The sequence below is a fragment of the Takifugu flavidus genome, chromosome 8, assembly GCF_003711565.1.
Source record: "Takifugu flavidus isolate HTHZ2018 chromosome 8, ASM371156v2, whole genome shotgun sequence".
In the NCBI taxonomy this organism is placed as follows: domain Eukaryota; kingdom Metazoa; phylum Chordata; class Actinopteri; order Tetraodontiformes; family Tetraodontidae; genus Takifugu; species Takifugu flavidus.
Window position 1 is genome coordinate 7,719,042 of NC_079527.1, and position 17,981 is coordinate 7,737,022.

General features: G+C 46.2%; 1 protein-coding gene and 1 long non-coding RNA gene across 4 annotated transcripts; one reads left to right on the forward strand and one right to left on the reverse strand.

The window, feature by feature from the left end:
- Positions 1–1,114: 1,114 nt before the first annotated feature.
- Positions 1,115–13,072, reverse strand: slc6a17 (solute carrier family 6 member 17). Of its 3 annotated transcripts, none has more exons than XM_057041039.1 (12): positions 12,787–13,072; positions 10,533–10,957; positions 8,833–8,990; positions 8,167–8,293; positions 7,657–7,838; positions 6,869–6,979; positions 6,226–6,467; positions 5,939–6,131; positions 5,646–5,838; positions 5,400–5,559; positions 4,652–4,814; positions 1,115–4,566 (listed from the first exon to the last, which is right to left on the reverse strand). In XM_057041039.1, the coding sequence occupies exons 2-12, from the start codon at positions 10,831–10,833 to the stop codon at positions 4,204–4,206; spliced, it is 2,193 nt and encodes a 730-aa protein (XP_056897019.1). In that variant the 5' UTR covers positions 10,834–10,957; positions 12,787–13,072; the 3' UTR covers positions 1,115–4,203. The 3 variants fall into 3 exon arrangements, with proteins under 3 accessions (XP_056897019.1, XP_056897020.1, XP_056897021.1); XM_057041040.1 differs by lacking the exon at positions 12,787–13,072 and adding an exon at positions 12,621–12,776; XM_057041041.1 differs by lacking the exon at positions 12,787–13,072 and adding an exon at positions 12,481–12,505.
- Positions 12,956–14,214, forward strand: LOC130530133 (uncharacterized). The gene is made up of 2 exons (XR_008951748.1): positions 12,956–13,093; positions 13,366–14,214. It is a non-coding gene; the product is annotated as an uncharacterized LOC130530133 (long non-coding RNA).
- The last annotated feature ends 3,767 nt before the right edge of the window (positions 14,215–17,981 follow it).

Consider the following 17,981-nt stretch of genomic DNA (forward strand, 5'->3'; position numbering starts at 1 on the left):
TGTCCTCCGGAAGAGGCTTTTCCTGGAGCTGGTGGGAAAATGGGAAGCGTGCCTGTTTGGCAGCGTGTTTTTTTGAGATAAACATCTCTAAGAGGATCTGCAGGTGGTTCCCATTAATATGTCTGCATATTATCAGGTGGCCTCAGCCCATTTGTATATCTCATGTGTTACGCTGTGGTGGGAAGTGATTTGTTTACAGGATGCAGAGGAGCGAGCGTACAGGACGGCTGACAGGAAGTGTTGCATGCTGGGAGACCCATACCTCATGATTACCTGCTGAACCTGTGTGAAACAACTCGCTAGATGCTAAATTTAGCTAATTCCTTTGAGTCTCTATAATTGGAAATAGTTCATTTCCTCCATGTTTGTTGGGTTCCGGGTTTGCAATTCTGGGAAAAACAAAGGTGGGGAACATTTGCTGGAAAGAGGAACATTTTCAGGTTCCTGCACAGAGGCCCTGATGGTCAACGATGAGGAAACACATCGTCAGCTGCACGCTGTCACACGCAGGAGCACTTCAAGAACCTTGTTCACAACACTAATGGACTTCAGTCAATAGAAAGTCAGCTGGGAGGCGCACTGATATTTAACTTTTTAATGAGCTTTAATCAAAAAATCATGCTTGATATTTACATTACAGAAGAAAAATGACCTTCGACTAACTCGCTTATGACATTGTTATTGGTGGAGTATTAATGTTGGCTTTGCTTGTTCGTTTGGATGAAATCGAGACTTTGTGGCACTGACTCAGGACACGCACGGCTGCAGCCTCCCACTAGATGGCGATAACGTCTCACCGCCACTACAGGACTACTGGTATTCTCGGCCGTGTGTTTGAGTGCACGCCCCCTGGAACAGGTGAACGGCGTGGACGCCGGGATTAGCATCATCCCAGCGCAACACTGAACTGTGAAGCACCACTATGACCAAACACACTTCCTGTCCGTGCGCCTCAGCGGTCGCGTGTTTCGCCAGCTGGTGAGACTCAAATGAGTCTTATTATGTCAGGGTGGCTGAAAAGGCCGTTAAACCATTATAGATGCGAGGCAGTCCCACCCTGATCATGCACATTATGTGTCACACAATAGTTGCTGTGATAAACGACACACAGAGCTTGTTCCCTTTGAATAAAAGTGATCTTTTTAATCGTCAGTGTCGCCCCAGCAGTGATGTGTACACGCCACCATTCCGCCAAATGAAGCAAAGATTCTGCTCGTTATTCCAGTCAGAACGAGAACTGCCGACACAGACGCTTCCCAGGGATGATTAGAACCTACTGGATTAGCTCAGTAGCGCACAACACTGAGAGAAGAGATCAACAAACACACACATTTAAACACCGAAAAACCTACAGGGGTATACTTTAAGTTTACACACACGCTCACACACAGCCACTCTTTAATCAACAACCTCACAGTAACACCAACAAGACAACAAAGCAACGCAACGGTACAAAGATCAAAAAAATATCTCAAAATATACAATTATTATTTACAGGTCAAATATACTGTATTCTCTTACTATAGATACTCAGTGTGATTTGATCAGAATATACAACAATATGTACATATCAACTTCATTAGTCTTGAACACTATAAATATAATAAATAGTTTTGGTCACATAAATACTATTTGCACAGTTAAATTAATTCACGGTTACTCAGTTTAGTTAATTTGACCTCAGCGTTTTAAGTGAGTCCAACATAGTTTCTTGCAGTACACAATACAACACAGCGCACACACGGACGAGACAAAGAGACCCCGGAGTCTGTGGTTTTGATAAAGCCAAACTCAAATCTTGTTATTGTGCCTGTGCCTGCAGGGCGGATGTACCAACTCCTTGGTGATCTGTGCATTTTTTTGTTGTTGCTTTTTTTTTAAAGGCAAGATCAGCTAATCTCCTGATTGTGCTCTATGTCCAGCTCGCCTGACATGACTTCCTCATTGTGAGGCTTCAACACGGGGCCAGAAACAAGCGGATTCTAGAATTTATGTCCCCGGTTAAACGGCAGTGCTTTTTGAATCTGGAATCTAATTTTGTGCTCATTTCCTTGTGCTTCCGTACGTGTGCTTCCCTGGAACCTGCTTCAAATCTGGCGTCAAGAAGTCACAATTTGGTTCAGACTTTGAAAGAGGTCACATGACCACACCTTCAGATGTTTCATACACCGTTCTAAAACTCAAAGTATTAACATAGATGTGTTTTAAAAGCAATTTGGTGAGTTAATATGCAGCCACTGATTTGTAATTCTTTCATTTTTAAAAGCATAAACGTCTTCAACAGATGACTTGAGGTGACTTCGGAGAGGATGACACCGGATTAGTCAGTGAACTGTTACTGCAACAGACAACTCCAGGGTCTCTATCTAATTAAAGTGCTGAAGTAAACGAGACAAGACGCCGGTCCAAAATCTACACGACTGCACTACATATCCAGAAAACCTAGTGGCAAAGCATAAGGCAGGCAACAGACACACCGTTCAGGCACCAAACAATGTGACTGACTGTTCTTCACACTGCATCTGTTCAGTCTCAAGTATTGGTGTTGTGTCAAGGAGGGGCCACAGGGAGAGGGACACTTCACCGGCAGCAGAGACACCTAGTGGCCGAACTGGCGTATTACCACTCATTCCAGACATTTAGATCACAGTACAGTTTCCACGTTGTACTCTTATATATATATAATTGTCTAACAAGTTAGCGTGTGAAACACGAATATAAAGGCATTAGTGTTCACACTGCACAAAAGGACACCAAAAGAGATTGTAGTGCTTATGAAAAGGTGTTCATGATGGCCACAGATGACAAACAATTGTCTCCGAACACGCCCCTCACGGGGGTTTTCTATGATCATTGCTCATGGCAGTGAACCTCCTGTGCATGACAACAACAATAGAAATATATTCATCTATGTCAAAAGAATGTCTCATCTCTGTATTGCTGAACAAACAGTCAGGCAGGTGGAGCAGACAAAGCGAGGTGTTCGCTGTGCTCCTCCGCATCACGGGAGGAGCCGTATCTATGGCACGTTGCCACGGCTTCCCTCGGGTAACGAGGCTATTTTTAAAGCGGCAGGGTCACCGGGAGCTGGAGTTCGGCTGCAGACGACCGACGGGGACGAGCGCGCTGTCGCACCTGTGCGTGCGCAGACACATTTCCAACGTCCACATTTCCAGAACGAGCTGGAAGCTCGCAACAGACGAGTGGCTCTGCTTATCTCTGCCACCACGGCCCCAAAGGCATTGATTGGAATGATTGATTAAAGTGGAAAAGCTTTGTCAAGACCAGCTGCGACTGGAACAATACAGAGATGACGTGTGTCGTGCTGTTAGCCACAACCCTTGTTTGGACAAAGGCCGTTCAAAAGAAAAGTGCTGCTCCGTGTTAAGGCTCAGAGATGCTCTAATTATGCTCTATTGATCTGTGCTTCCATGTGTTGGGGAGATAAAGGTGAAAGGTTTTCCCTTTCTATGCACTATTCTGGTGTTTCGACATGGTCTCTGGACATCTACAACTGTTGGACAACACATCTGTACAGTATTCTACATCGGTGGGGGAGGTGGATAGAGGGGATCCACTTTCATGAGGAGCAGGATGGATTATTGCTGATGAATGACAAGTGTATTTAACCTAAAGTTGCAGATGTGCTTTCAACAGCAGAATCATGTGGACGTATCTGCTGTTTTCTGGACGATGTTTGCTGTCATGTTTGTTGCAGAGCGGACACGACTCAGGGGGTTCGGTGTCTCTCTCCATCCTGCAGCCACGTCCTCTGAAAATGAACCAGAATCGGATCATCTGCTTGGTCTGGGAACATCCAGCTATCTCAATAATAACTATTTTCAGACTAGATTACAGGAACTACAACGGATTTTCTTGGCCTTGACCAGAACTTGTCACAAATCTGAGTCCAAACTGCATTCCTGCCTTTTCTATCTGTCTAGTTCTGCCCTACAAATCTTTGAAGATGGGACTCTCGCTCCTGTAATCCCATTATTACAGCTGGGATTGACAGGGAGTTAGCAGCATGGGTCCAAGGGGGGAAACCAGGAAGAATCTCTGCAGAGAGAGCAGAAAGGTAGGGAAAGAGGGACTCAGCTCCGGGGAATGAATTTGATAGTCGGCCACGGGTGGATTTTCTCCCTCTTGACATTCGCAGTTTCTCCCTCTCTCCATCAGCCCTGTGGTTTATGTGTGAGTTTATCATAGCTCAGACTCGGGTGAGCCAATATTCTGGTAGCCCGTCTTGGTGCTGGTGCCGTAATTGGTGTTGGTCATTTCCTGGGTGCCACCGGGGCCCAAATAGGCCCGGTGGGCAGGCATCGGGGACGGGGTCTCACTGGGGTTCTTGCCCAGGATGAAGCGCTGCTCATCCTGCTCTTCCAGGTTGGAGATGTCCTTCATCATGCCTTTGCGGTAGGAAACGGACAACTTGTTGGAGCCGTCCGAGATGAGGTTAAAGTGGCGGGCGATGTAGACGAGGGGTAACGGCAGCATGGCCACCACGATGAGGCTGTAGGCCATGGCCAAAGCCCAGGGAGAGTAGCTCTGAAAACGCTCTGCCCCCTGGAAGAGTTCAGAGGGAACAGGTGAATAACCAGAAGTTCTATTCCTCCCTTAAACATGCACAAGTGTGGAAAAATGGGCTGACCTCTGACTCCACCCAGGCGTTGTACCCCGCAGGGCTGATGGCCATCTCGATAATGGTCGCGGCGATGAGCGCTACCAGGATAGTGGGCGACACGTACCTCCACATGTAGTAATAGAAGGCGTACGGCCTGAAACCAAGCATGTCTTCCAGGTCCTGCATGAACCTGGGAGGAAGAGAAAGAAGGAATAGAGCACGAAGCTCCAAAAACGATTATCACAACAGTACCTCTCACTCCTACAAAGAAGGGATGAAAAGTCTAAATTCAAAACTTAATATCCGTCTCTCTCCGACACAGTGAATCGTTGCACTGCTGCACTCCCAGAAGGCTCAGACTGTACAGGCATGCTTCAGATTTGTGACTGTATTTGTTTTAGCCACAGGCTGAGTGAGGCTGCTGTACAACTACAGTGCATAACCTCACAAGCACGCAGAAGCAACACTTAAATAACGACAATGAGACGCAAACGCATGCTGTTTACCCTCTCAGGGTGGCTAATCAGCTGTTTTGCATCCAGGAACAATGCTAACTTGAGCAAATGACCAATAAACATCAAGCAGAGCCGAGGCTGACGGCAGCATTATCAGGCCTGCGGCTCTCTACTCGAACATTTGAAATTCTATGCCGGTAAATGTGGTCATTATCTTCAAGAGCAACATGCGTCTGCAGCAGATTTCATGGTTAGTCCTCGGGAGTTTATTTTTTTCCATTTTAGGTTTGATGTCACAGGATGTCTTGGAACAAGGTTACCTCTTTGTGCCATAGATCCAGGCTACAGAGATGTTCTCCAGGATCACGACCACAATGAGAGGCAAACCAGCCGAGTAGTCGTCAAACATGGCAACAAAGTAGTTTCCTGAACGTTGCACGAACAGCAGCCCCAGAAAAAAGGCGATGACGCAGCAAACCACTGAGAAACAAATGGAACATTTCCAGCAAAAACACTCTCCCTGATTTTTAAGAGACATATTAAATCTAAAAAAAATTACAGCTCACCGCACAGGAGCTCTTTCCGAATCTTGAAAGCGTCCAGGATGGGCGTGGTGATGCCTGTCATGGTGCCGATCATGCTCCCCAGACCCAAGTTGATCAGCATGAAGAAGAACATGACAGACCAGAAAGGACTGGCGGGAAAATGAGTCATGGCCTCGGTGAAGGCGATGAATGCCAGACCAGTGCCCTGAACGGCCTGAGGGGGGAGGCAAAGCAGAGGCAAGAGACACTCCCATTACCCGCTTACAGGCAAGCTGATGATTAAGACATTCTCAATGGTGTCTGAGTCCTCAGACCTTGTTGAGCTCATCCTCCAGCAGACATGCGTCCAGGCCCAGCTGAGCGAAGCTGTCCTCCTTCACTGTCTTGATGACGCCGTACATCTCTGCGTAGTCCTGGGACGAGAGGTGGGAGAAGTTGATGTGAGAGGGGATGAGTTCTTTGCTCAGCACGTCTGATTTCAGGAAGCCCAGGATCTTCTCTGCATTCCTGTGAAGGGAAAAAAAGAACAAAAAATAATCAAAGAATCAGAATGTGGTGGCGATGCCAAGGGGAATGGAGCCGCACGGGCGGAAACACTCACTCGACGACGCATTTTTCATTCATGATGTTCGCCTTGAACCCCAGGACGGCAAACACAACCAACGTGGCCAGTATGGAGGTGACAAAGTTGATGACAGACACCAGCGCAGCGTCGAAATGGCAGTTGTTGTCACGCTTGTTGTAGCTGGAGAAAGCAATGACGCCACCAAAGCCCAATCCCAGAGCGAAGAAAACCTGCGTGGCTGCCTCCCGCCACACCTGCGGCTCCAACATCTTTTCGAGCTGGACAGAAGAAATGTCCTTCTAATAAGACTGCTTTATGGATCATTTTATTTATATAAAATGCTGTATAAGAAAATTTACCCTGGTTGTCCTATAAGAGGCAAAAGCATTTACTAAATACAGATTTCTGCTCTTCGGTTAATAACTAGCATAAGTTAGCAAAAGTTGTAACAATTTACACATTGCTGTTGCTTTATGCTCTACTGTTTTGCTCAAATCAGCCCTGACTGTTGGTGAAAAGCCTGGCTCGACCGTGTGCTGCAGTCTGTAATGACAGCATTTGGCCACTGGAGGGAAACGTTAACTAAAAAACGTTGTTGGGTGCGTGGAAACAGCATACAATTTTAACTAACAACTTCGCCTTATTATTATTATTTTTATTGTGTTTTTTTCTCTCTCACCTTTGGGGTGAACATGTGAGCAATGCCATCGACCGCTCCCCTCAGCATTAAGCCCCGCACCAGGAAGCAGAAGAGCACCACATAGGGGAAAAGGGAGCTGAAGTACATCACCTGAGTGAGAAGAGAACCCATTACCTGACACAGTGTTGCTATGGACACGGTCTATGGAGGCTTCTCATTCACACACTCGCCTCTCTCACAAACACGTGTGCTCCATGAATGAATCCCCCGAACTGCTTTGTGTTTAATTGGCACCGAATGTGCAAATCTGTGAAATCTCACCAAATGTGAGGAGAACTTGTCGAGGTTTAGAGAGATGAGTCAAAAATCATCCTTACAATTTTTCACGGGCACCATTTCAGCGTCTTTGATAACTGGATTACTAAAATTAGAGTGGAAAAAAAGAATCCTGGCATTCTCCGTTGGAAAGTGTGGGCTGGATGCTGCGCTGTGCTCACTCTCTGGATGAAGATTACAGGATGTTGCTCCGGTTGGTGCCAACAGAACATGTCCTGCATTAAACCAATCTCTGTTTACCCCTATATATATATATTTTCCCGCCTACCTTACTGGTTCTTTCTTACATTATGTGCAGGATTATCTACCGCCAATAATGTTTAGTGATCCTCATAATAAAAGGCTTCAGAGTGTTAAGCGCTTAACCAATGTAAAGATTAAAAAAATAGGAATTAAAATTTGAAGCTCAAAAAGCTTTGTTTATCATGATTTATTGTGTGTCCTCTATGTTTGCCAGCTGCCCCTGCAGTGGAGCCGGGGAGACCCCGTACCTTCCCAGAGGACTGGATGCCCTTGATGACAGCCATGCAGACCAAGATCCAGGCTACCAGCAGGGACAGGGTCATCTTCCAGTTCAGCCCGCCGGTGTCATCGATGGAGCTGGTGATGTTGAGAGTCTGCCGGTACCAGAAGTAGGTGGTGGCTGAGCTCTTCTCACATTCCGGCACCACGACTGTGACGGAGATGGTGTAAAAGAAAACAGAAAGCAAATATGGTCAGTCACTGCTGCCACTTTAAAGCCAGCTAAATGAAATATAAAAAAAATACCCAATAACGGGACTAGATCCTGCATCAAACAGGGATCTCAAAAGGGTTTATTTAAGGCTAAATGGATCTCGTCTACAGACACGGCCTGCTGCAGAGCCACAGCAGGACCAGCTTAATTGATGCGCAGCCACGTTCTGTAGCTTTAAGCACCGCCCGGCTGATCCCTGCACAGCCTGTGTATGTCTGCCTCTGCTGAATGTCGAACTGTCTGCGCTTTTCATCTCTGCACTCACTGGCTTGACTTCCATTTCTCTGAAGGGGGCACTCCGCCCAAGGCAGTGGATACTGGAAGGACTGGAAGAAATAGAAGATGCTCCAGCCGATGATGACATTATAGTAGAGGCCGACAAATCCGCAAACCTGGGAGAAAGTCAGAGAAAATTGATTACTCACATGTAGGAACAGCACAGAGAGCAGGTGGAGTCGCTGCGCAGCCGCGTCTACGGCCGAGCTGTCTATGAATTATTGAGATGTTTGCTCTCAGCAGGCTGGGGCCCTTCTATAAGAAGGTATTTATAGCTGCTAAATCTCCTGTCGCCACATTTGGGCAGCCACACGCTTCACCGGAGCGGTCCGGCCTCTCCCTCGCCTCTCTTGGTGGCAGATTAATGAGACGAAGCGAAGGGCAGACAAACAGAAAGGCCAGCGCAGTCGATGGATGACTGAATGAGTGGCTGCCTGGATTCGGCTGATGACACTGATGGGGTGAGGGCGGCACCGGTCACGGCTCATCTTATCGGAACCGATTACAGCGGCGTTTGTGATGCTTCTGTCAACACCTGGGGACCACTAAATGTGATTCACACAACTTTGGTTATGCCTCTTTGCCTTTACTGGACAGAGGGATCAGCACATCCGACATGAAGGATATTTTGCAACCGGCCTAGCTGGCGTCTCACCATCAGGCTGGAGACCCCGATGCCGCCGAGCTGCGGGTACACGTAGTTCCACACCCCGATGCTGCCACGTCGGATCCTCTGACCCACTGCCAGCTCCAGGAAGAACAGGGGGATGCCGATGAGGATGAGGAGGATGAAGTAGGGCACCAGGTACGCGCCTGAAAGGGAGCAGGAGCAGAGGAAGAGCGATCGGATCAGTGCAAAACAACAGACAAGACAATTGACGCGTGTCTCCATAGCAACCCATTGGTCATCTGCCTTCGCTTTTCGCACTTATCATCCTTTTTATAAACAACGGGACAACAAAAAGAGAGCAGCAACCATTAGGGTGTCAACAAGTCTCTTCCAGCCCTGCTTACGTCAAGACACGATGGGGCGCCATGGCGACAGCGCCATCATAGCCAGAGGGGCTGGGCTGATAGCAGTGATCAATCGGAGGCATTGGTCATTTTCCAGGCACAGAACAAGTTGCCGTGACGTCCGACTGGATCAAAAACACAGATCACTGTCGGCGAGTGCTTATTAGAGCTCACAGACAGTCACATTAGACTCTGATGAGTGATCCTTCTATTCTGAGCTCACAGGAGAGATCAAACAAAGAAAGCTTTTAACAGATAGACTTTTTCTTGCTTTCAGCCCCAAAGCTTTCGTATTCTGGCCCGCATCAGTGAGGCCGAGGTTTGAGTCATGACAAAATAAAAGCAGAGTGCCCACAACATGGGTCGGTCTGACTGTTGGTCAGTTCTGACTATAAATCATGTGACTGTTTCTGAGTAAATTCATCAAGTATTTCTGCCAGCGGGTCAGCTAAAAATACTGTCTCTTTACCTTTTAACTCTACAACCCTCACACAGCTTTACTTACTGGCTCTCCTTGACCTCCATAAACCTATTGGAGAGCTCATTGGCCTCTTGTTTGTTTTTGTGATTTTTTTGGTCATATAAAGAGTATTTCAAGAGGCCTGTTACACTGAGTTCTCTATTGTCACTCTTCCCTTTGGTGCCATTTCATCTTAACATCAAATTGCGGGAATAGCACATTTTTGAGAATGTGCTTCTTTGATTCTTCAACTTCTCTTCTGGTTTATCTCTGGTTGTGTGGAGGGCAGTGTTGTCAGGCAGTGGCCTTTCAGCAGGTAAATACTGTCTCCTCTTCAATATCTGATGGGAGTGTCCACAGATAATTAACTCTCATCCCACCTCGGCTCATAAAATGAGAATGAGTTTGTGAAAAATTCAATGATGTGGACAAGTGAAACAGTGCAGGGACCACAAATGGTGGTTAAAAGGTAATAATTCACTGTGCTAATCGGATTCAGGGGTAGATGAAGAGACCTGAGGTCTTATGGCCAACCAAAAGTAATTCAAACGCACGGAACTCATCATAAGGTAAATGGCTGCCAAACTAGACAAACTAGCATAAAAATGTTCAAAAAATGTTCAAAGTCCAGCCGTCATTTCTTATGCATCAACTGTCGCATCACTACCTGCTCAGACAGCTGATTCAATAATTAATAACCAGTCAATGAAGTCAAAGTGATGATGCAGAGAAATGTTGGAAAAGTCTTCTGAGTTAGCAAGTAATTACTTCCTGTTACGTGTGCTTGCTCGGGGGTCAGGTTCTGGGTCTCTGGGTCTGAGAGACACTACCCGACACAGATGCTACCGGAACTAAACTAAACAGAACTGAGGCACACCTACCACCACCGTTCTTCTGGCACAGGTAAGGGAACCTCCAGACGTTACCCAGGCCCACCGAGAAGCCCACCTGGGCCAGGATGTACTCCATCTTGTTGTTCCAAGCGGGCCGGCCATCCTCAGCATCAGGGTCAGGAGAGGGTAGTAGAGCCTTTACGGGAGCGGTGGAACCAGGGCTCAGACCCATACTCATCTGGCTGCTCTTATAGTCCATGGGATGCTCCAGAGACAGCAGGTCGGCCACAGACTCCGTGACCGCTTCGTTGCTGTGTTCATGCTGGGTCACCTTGGTGTTCTTTGGCATGGCTGCAGTTTATGGAACTGCCTTCGTGCTGACAGAGGCGGAGGTCAGGAGGAGAGTCTGGGTCCGGCGAAGAGAAGGAGATCAGGAGGAAGCAGGGGAAGAAGCCTGGGGCTGCTTCTGTTGTCTGTGAGGAGAAGAGGAAGAATGTTCAGGCCAGCTCACGTTAAGTCCGACAATTTTCCAAAACAATTATAACATCGGTTGAGAATGGGTCAGGATTATTCATATTTGTATTAAAAAATGTACCCTGAAAATGTTCATAATTGGTGATTAAACATCTAGTCAGCGGGGCAATTTATTATTTTATTTAACAAGTCGTTGCCGTTCTCTCCAGATCTTTGTCCTATGACGGGTTTCTTCTGCTAATTCAGTTCAAAATCTGTTTTTCATTCTTCATATTTGTGCTCAGAAGTAAAACTAGTGAAACTGCAGCTAAACCAAAGCAGCTCAGAGCCACGAGTGAGGTATTTTGGTAATTCACTTTGTTAAAAAAAAAAGATTCAGTTACAAGTCATCACACAGCAGGGCCCATTATTCCGAGTCATGTGAGCAGCATGTTGCAAATATTTGTGCTTGAATAGGAGGAAGCATCTAAGCTCCGCTTTGACGAGCTATTATTTGTTTTAGCTCACACAGATTTAGTCTAGAAGGTCCAGCAGGGCTCAAAAGTATTTAGCAGTCAGAATAAAAGGCAATCCACATTTTTAAAAATGCTCTTGCTAAATTGCAGACCATTCGGAGGCGTGTGTGACCCGAAATACAACAATGGTTCCAGTCTGACAACAGACGTATCTGACTGAAGTCAGAACCTTTATTCACGCGGACTTTAAGCCCACTCAGAAGCCGCAGCAGCAGCACGCACATCACATTCCTGAACAGTGGCTGTAAGCCCCTGCAGTCACGACACACAGCAGCTCCGAGGGCTCTCAACGAATCCCAGAGCTGCTCTGACCTTTCCCACAGCGTCCCGAATCATGAATCTGCAGACTCTAATGAGACGTGAGACAACGATGCCCATGTTTGCAAACATACATGCAAAGATCAGCATTCTGCGTTGGTCTATAATTAGCAACCAACTAGTCCGTACGCTGCTGACGGTCCGGACGAAGCTGCCTCCCACGACCTTCTGGTCTGTTTCATTGACACCCGGTGAAAAGTTTTGGGTTTTGTTGCAGTATTTTTCTGGCGTTTACAGTGCGTTCTGTCACAGATGGCAGGACATCGCGCTCGGTTAGAGATTAGAATTCAAATCCCCCTCTCCTCTGCTTCTCTGATCAGCATCACCCTCACTTGGTCTGGTTGCTAAGCAATGGCTCTTCCTGTAAAAACTGAAGTGCCGTTGCTGCCCGTTAAGTGGTCGTATCCTCTCATCAAGCGACCAGACATTACAGTCCCAGACAGTACGCCACACCAGATCCCAGAGGGTGGCGATGCAGATACGATATCCTGCAGAGTGTCGATCAGGCAGCCATCACAGATAGAGAAGAAAATGGTGTCAGTGTGAGTTGGAAGGTTTGGACAGTTGGTGCCGATCGCTCCCCCCTTCAGGGATTTGAGCCTGGCAACAGCAGCTGTCAGAGGTACAGAGCAGCACCTGTACGACCGTGTCCGGGTATCTTCCTAACAGCCCACAGGATGAGGACTAACCTTTGATGCCTTGTGAAGGTCAAATGAAACACCTTCGCAGAAATACAAACAGTCCTGATTTAAATTATCCTTTTTAACTCGGAATAGGCTACTCTAAAAAAACAGAATCGAGCCTTCAGGCTGCCCTTGGCGACGCTCACCGTCAGCACTGCGGCGATACCAGGCAGTCAGGTGGTCAGGTGTAAAACTGACGTTCGCCTGATTCCGCTCGAGAGCAAAAGCGATCAAATCCGTCACAGAAAAAAGTATCGAATTAAAAGCAAACGCTAGAAGGAGCTTAAAGCTGCTCCGGGGCGTCGGTCTTACCTTGTGTAACGCGCAGAGGGGGCCGGATCGAGGCGACGTCGCGGATCTAAAGCGATCTTCATTCAGGGACCGTCTCCGTGTGCAGCATCTCTGCGCGTAAAGGGGCGCGCGGTGCGTAAAGTCTGACGCAGGAAGCTCAACCTCCAAAATCTTTCCGACTACAGCTGCAGAAAACTCTTTTATTATTATTTTCCCTTCTTTCACTTCCCTTCACTGCAGCGCTGCCTGGCACACCTCCCTCCACGTGGTGACGGTGATGATGTTGGCGGGGGGAGACATCTGATCCAGGGATTCGGGAATTACTATGGTAAGTCACGACCACGTCTGACGCAGGTTTGACTCACCGTTCGTGCGCACGTCACTATATTTTTTAAACGAAGAAAGAAAGGAGACCGCAGTGTCCATGGGACGTCACAGGTAGCCCGCAATGTTCAAAGATTTTGTTTGCAATTTTCTCTATATCTAAAATACTTTCCTAATTCTAGTATTGCTGATATTACTATGCTAACCATAGCAACAACAACGCGGTTTTGAGCCATACAAGCAGCATTTCTAAGAAGTTCTCTCCTGTTCCTGCAGTTCCCAGGAGTCCTAGAAGGATGACACCACAAATATGGTGGAACCAATCCAGACAGTTGGGATTAGCTCTGGGACACTTATCAGCCTGATGCATCAGCAACATGGATTCTTCTCACTTGTGGGAAATTATATCTGCTTCATAGCTGTCTGCCTAAATGACAGCTGATGGATGGATGGATGGATGGATGGATGGATGGATGGATGGATGGATGGATGGATGGATGATGGATGGATGGATAGATAGATAGATAGATAGATAGATAGATAGATAGATAGATAGATAGATAGATAGCAGTTATATATGCATTTTAATCCTCAATCAGTTTGGACCAACCAGTGTTCCAAGTTTGCTCATGAAATGTGTATTCTAGTCCTCAATGTGCCTGTACAAGAACACACACACACACACACACACACACACACACACACACACACACACACACACACACGCACACACATTCACTGCATGCACTGGCAACATGTATGCATGGTATGCTCCCTGTCTCCTTCAATTCACTCATGTGACTCACTTTCCAAGGGCTGACTACTGGGATCAGTTTCCATGGCAACCTCCGATCATATGACGGTTATTCGCCCTCATTTTGCTTTCTTTTCTCCATTTTTTTACTCCTTCCTTTCTTCTTCCAGGCTCCCTGTGTTGCTGTGAGTGAGCCAGTGAACCTCCCACAAATACGTCCTATCTGAAGCGTTTGAGCCCCCGGCTGGTAGTTTATCACACCTTTAAATCATGCAGCGGAGGACATGATGCACTCTGCCTCCCGGTGAAACCCCGTTGCAGCGTCACTCACCTTAATCTTTCATGAATAAACACGAGCCCGGTTTCTCTCATTGATGCAGCGGACTCAGTGGATGGAGGGCAAAATATCTCATTTTTCACTTAAACAAGAGCAAAGGTGAAGCAGCATCTTTACAGCTCCAACCTGAAGAATTTTGACCTTGAGCTGACTTTATTTTTATTCTCCTCACACCAGCGCTGCTCAGTGATTTGAATTATGCTCTTACGGGTTTGTCTGCACAGATGAACGGAGACACTTTTCATAATTCTATTTCTAAAATTGTTTGAGAAATAAGTTACCAGTCAATCCTGAAGGTAATCCTCATGTACATTACCTCTGCTGATGGTACTCAATGATCAGTAAGAGGAATAGACTGAATTCTATGTGAATAATGTCGTGAATTCCCCTGAACATTGACTGCAGCACCAGCCCAGATCAGCACACCTCAGAGTCAGGTTGCCAGGTCACAAATTTAACGCTCCAATGAACAACTGTTTCTGAGCAACTGAGACGCATCTTGTGGGACGACTCTCTCCCTCCGCTCTCCCCATCGCTTTAATATTAATGGTGCCATCCCGGCTCTGTTGACACAGACACGTGTGGTTCCCGGCTGCATCGTTTCAAATAAAGGAGGGATGAATGAGCCAACCATCTTAAAGGAATGTTGCTGATACAACAAGGCCCCACGGTGATATCTTATTAGGGATTCCTCAGCTGTTGCTCATCTTTGCTGCTAATGTGACAACATGACTTTTGATAAAGGAACATCTCTCATAACTGAGAAAAGATAAACAGAGGAGTATCAATGCCTGTGATGAATGTGCGGCAGTAAATTCGAAGGCCCCTGGACCAGTTTAAGCTCTTGACACATACCGACAGTGATTTGTTTTCTTTTAACATTATGATCAGACAACAGACGGCATTTAAGCTGTGATTAAGTATGTTTAGGTGCTGTTAGAGTATAATGCAAAACAACATTATTACACAATAAGATTAGACAATGATGCAGCTTTGGCGAACAAATTTTAACTCCAAAAAAATCTAATACGCACTCTCAATGCTAAAACTGTTAAGTTATCATCCATATGAAGATCTGGTGATGTTGCGCAGGTACACACAAAAGCTCTGACTGAAGAGGGAACGACTGGATGTTTCATGCTTGAAATGTGACATTTTTTGGTTTTAACTCACAATCAAGATGATGTGGTGGATTGTTTGGTCAGGCAGTTTGTAAAGGCCGCTTCATAAACTGAGACATTTAGAATTTCACTGGTCCTTCCTGTCCAGCCCCCCCAGCATAAACAGATGGCTGTTAGGAACCCTGATGCGTATGAAACCCAAACGCAGCAGAGGCTCACTTTATTTTAAAGCTGCCATGAAACTCTGGGTATTTTTGAAGCTCACAGGCTGATCAGTTGTTTTTACTTAATATGCACAGCTAAAGCGCCCCCGACCCACGAGGAGCTTCTGTAGACACATCACTGCTGCCTTACAGTTATTAACACACAGTGACTGGAGCTGGGGGAGGGGGGGTAAAGACACAGGGCATGTACCGTCTTTAATGTAAACCACTGAGGACAAGGAGTTTGCACCCTGGCTGCGGCGCTGCTGTCAGCTGCGTTCTCCTCATACATCTGCCTCCCTTGGCGATGATCAGAATATGTTCACCACTGAGGATGCACTTTTTATTACCTTTGCCTCTACAAATTTGTCAGATAATGTTAATATATTCAGAATCGAGGTGACAGTGCTGGAGGTTTATGCTGACATTAAAACAAGCTCTATCCATGAGAAGTAAGGCTTATTTACACATGGATGAGCAGTGTGGTGAGCAGTGGACCTTTCTAGGTTTAAGGTCACACCACAGCGTGGTTCATGTCCTCCTGCCCCTGTCACACTAAGCAGCAAATGATTTCTTTTCAATTTTAAAATGAAAAATATTTATATTAATTTTTTGCAATCTGTTAAAGGGAATTTGTTGTTCAGCCTCACTGTCCTACATCGTTTTAAAGAATATGTTACTACCATGATTTTTAAATGTTTTCCTTCTAGAACTGCTATGTTTTGCTGGTAATTGGGCAGAGTCTGCAGAGTCATCTCTCATGCAGATCAGTTCAGCTGAAAATGCTATGGTGGGATTACAGTTTACCCACAGTAGCCGTATTGCGCCCTCTACCGGCGGTATGTGTCATAGCCTTTGAATTTAAAACGCGTAAAAGCTGAGATCGATCTGAAGAAAAGCTTTTGTGTGCAACAACAGCAGAGGGAGCAGTTTGGAGGAGACTTCTAAAATTGATCTCAAAAAGATTTCCTCTGTAATGTGGTCGCAGGGTCAATAATAATTGTCAGACATTGATTAGCCATTTTCTGCTGCTTTGCACGATCAGACTGGTGGCTCAGAGCAATTAGCCTGCTAAATCTTTCTCCTTCCATCCATCTGTTGAGGCAGGCTGCTGAGACCTCTTCTGTACAGAGAGGGGTGGCTGCCATCTGGGCTCTGTGCAGGGAGTTTAACCTAGAAGCATTACATTACAAGCATTATCATTACATTTTAGAACATACAATGAGAGAGGGAGGGGGTTTTTGGTGTCTGTAGCCATACTCTGTACACTTATAATTCATTTCTAAATCACGATTTTTTTTTAAAATTCCATTTTGCAAGGATGTTCTACTCTTAAAAACAGATAAGTGTGCATGCCTGTGCATAATGTGCCAGCACATCGTGCAATGGAGTAGCAAGTGGCATCTACAGTAAACATCGAGGGTTTTAAGCGTCCTGTCCTACCAGCCGCCTTCTCTGTGGTCAAGCTACCTCTTCATCAGTAACAAGGCCGCTGGCCATGGTGATGAATTGTGCTGCTTCTCTTCTTCTCTCTCCTGGAGACAAACGACCTCATATCTGCCGTCTTTGTGTGGCCATCGATTGCCGCCGTTTCCACACCTCCCCTGCTCGCAGGCATGTCCGCCTCACATCCTTTTTTCAGTATTGATTTTGTGATGAGGTTTATGTCTCTGTTCTGATGCTCTCCCAAGGTTGCAGCAGTTGCAGGTTTGCTGTAAGGAACGACTCATTAACATCCATTTCACAAGCCGTTGCCCTGACAGGGGGGCTTAATTGATTTCACAAGAGGGACGTTGTTGCTGTAGAGTTCGGGGTCGGTTTACGCTAATCCACAGCAGCCATGAAAGTTGGCCATAGCCGACCATTAAAACCCATAAACAACAGTGAAGAAATGTCTGGTGCTTAAATGTAACCAGTTGCTGTGGTTTGATGTACAGTTCTGACCCCTGCAAAAGCTGCCTCGGCCCCTCCACCATTAGTGGGAATGATTATCACCATATATTTCAAGCTGTAGTCGCCCGCTGAAGTTTTAAGGCACTCCAAGGTTGAGCTTGTGACAGTACAGAGAAGAGAAATGACTTATTTAAGAGGGAGACGGTGACTGGCCACAAATCACAGGCGCCACAAAAGCTTGAGGCTGAAATCAAAGCTGAGCTTCATTCATTGACGGATCATGTTTGACAGATCATTTAAATGAATTAAGGTGATACACCTTCGGAAAATTACTCTCAATTAAACACCATTATGATACAGCTACAACAGTCGGCCACTGTCTAACAAAGAAGAAAAGAAGAAAAATGAAAGGTTAAAGTTTAGTACAAAAATGAGATTGTCTTCTGGGTTTTCACCACTAGAGGGCATTAATCACGGATGGCTGTACCTTCTTCATGTAAGTTCCCCCTGTAGCAAAACAAGACACAAAATAACAACATTCTCTTAAGCATAGAGGCAGAAAACATGTTAATGAGAGGCTGGTT

Coding starts and splice junctions, on each gene's coding strand:
- slc6a17 (XM_057041039.1), bottom strand. CDS start 10,833: ATGCCAAAGAACACCAAGGTGACCCAGCATGAACACAGCAACGAAGCG. Junction 8,991..10,532: donor GTGCCAGAAGAACGGTGGTG/GTAGGTGTGCCT, acceptor GCTCCCTTTCAG/GCGCGTACCTGGTGCCCTAC. Junction 4,567..4,651: donor ACGCCTGGGTGGAGTCAGAG/GTCAGCCCATTT, acceptor GAACTCTTCCAG/GGGGCAGAGCGTTTTCAGAG.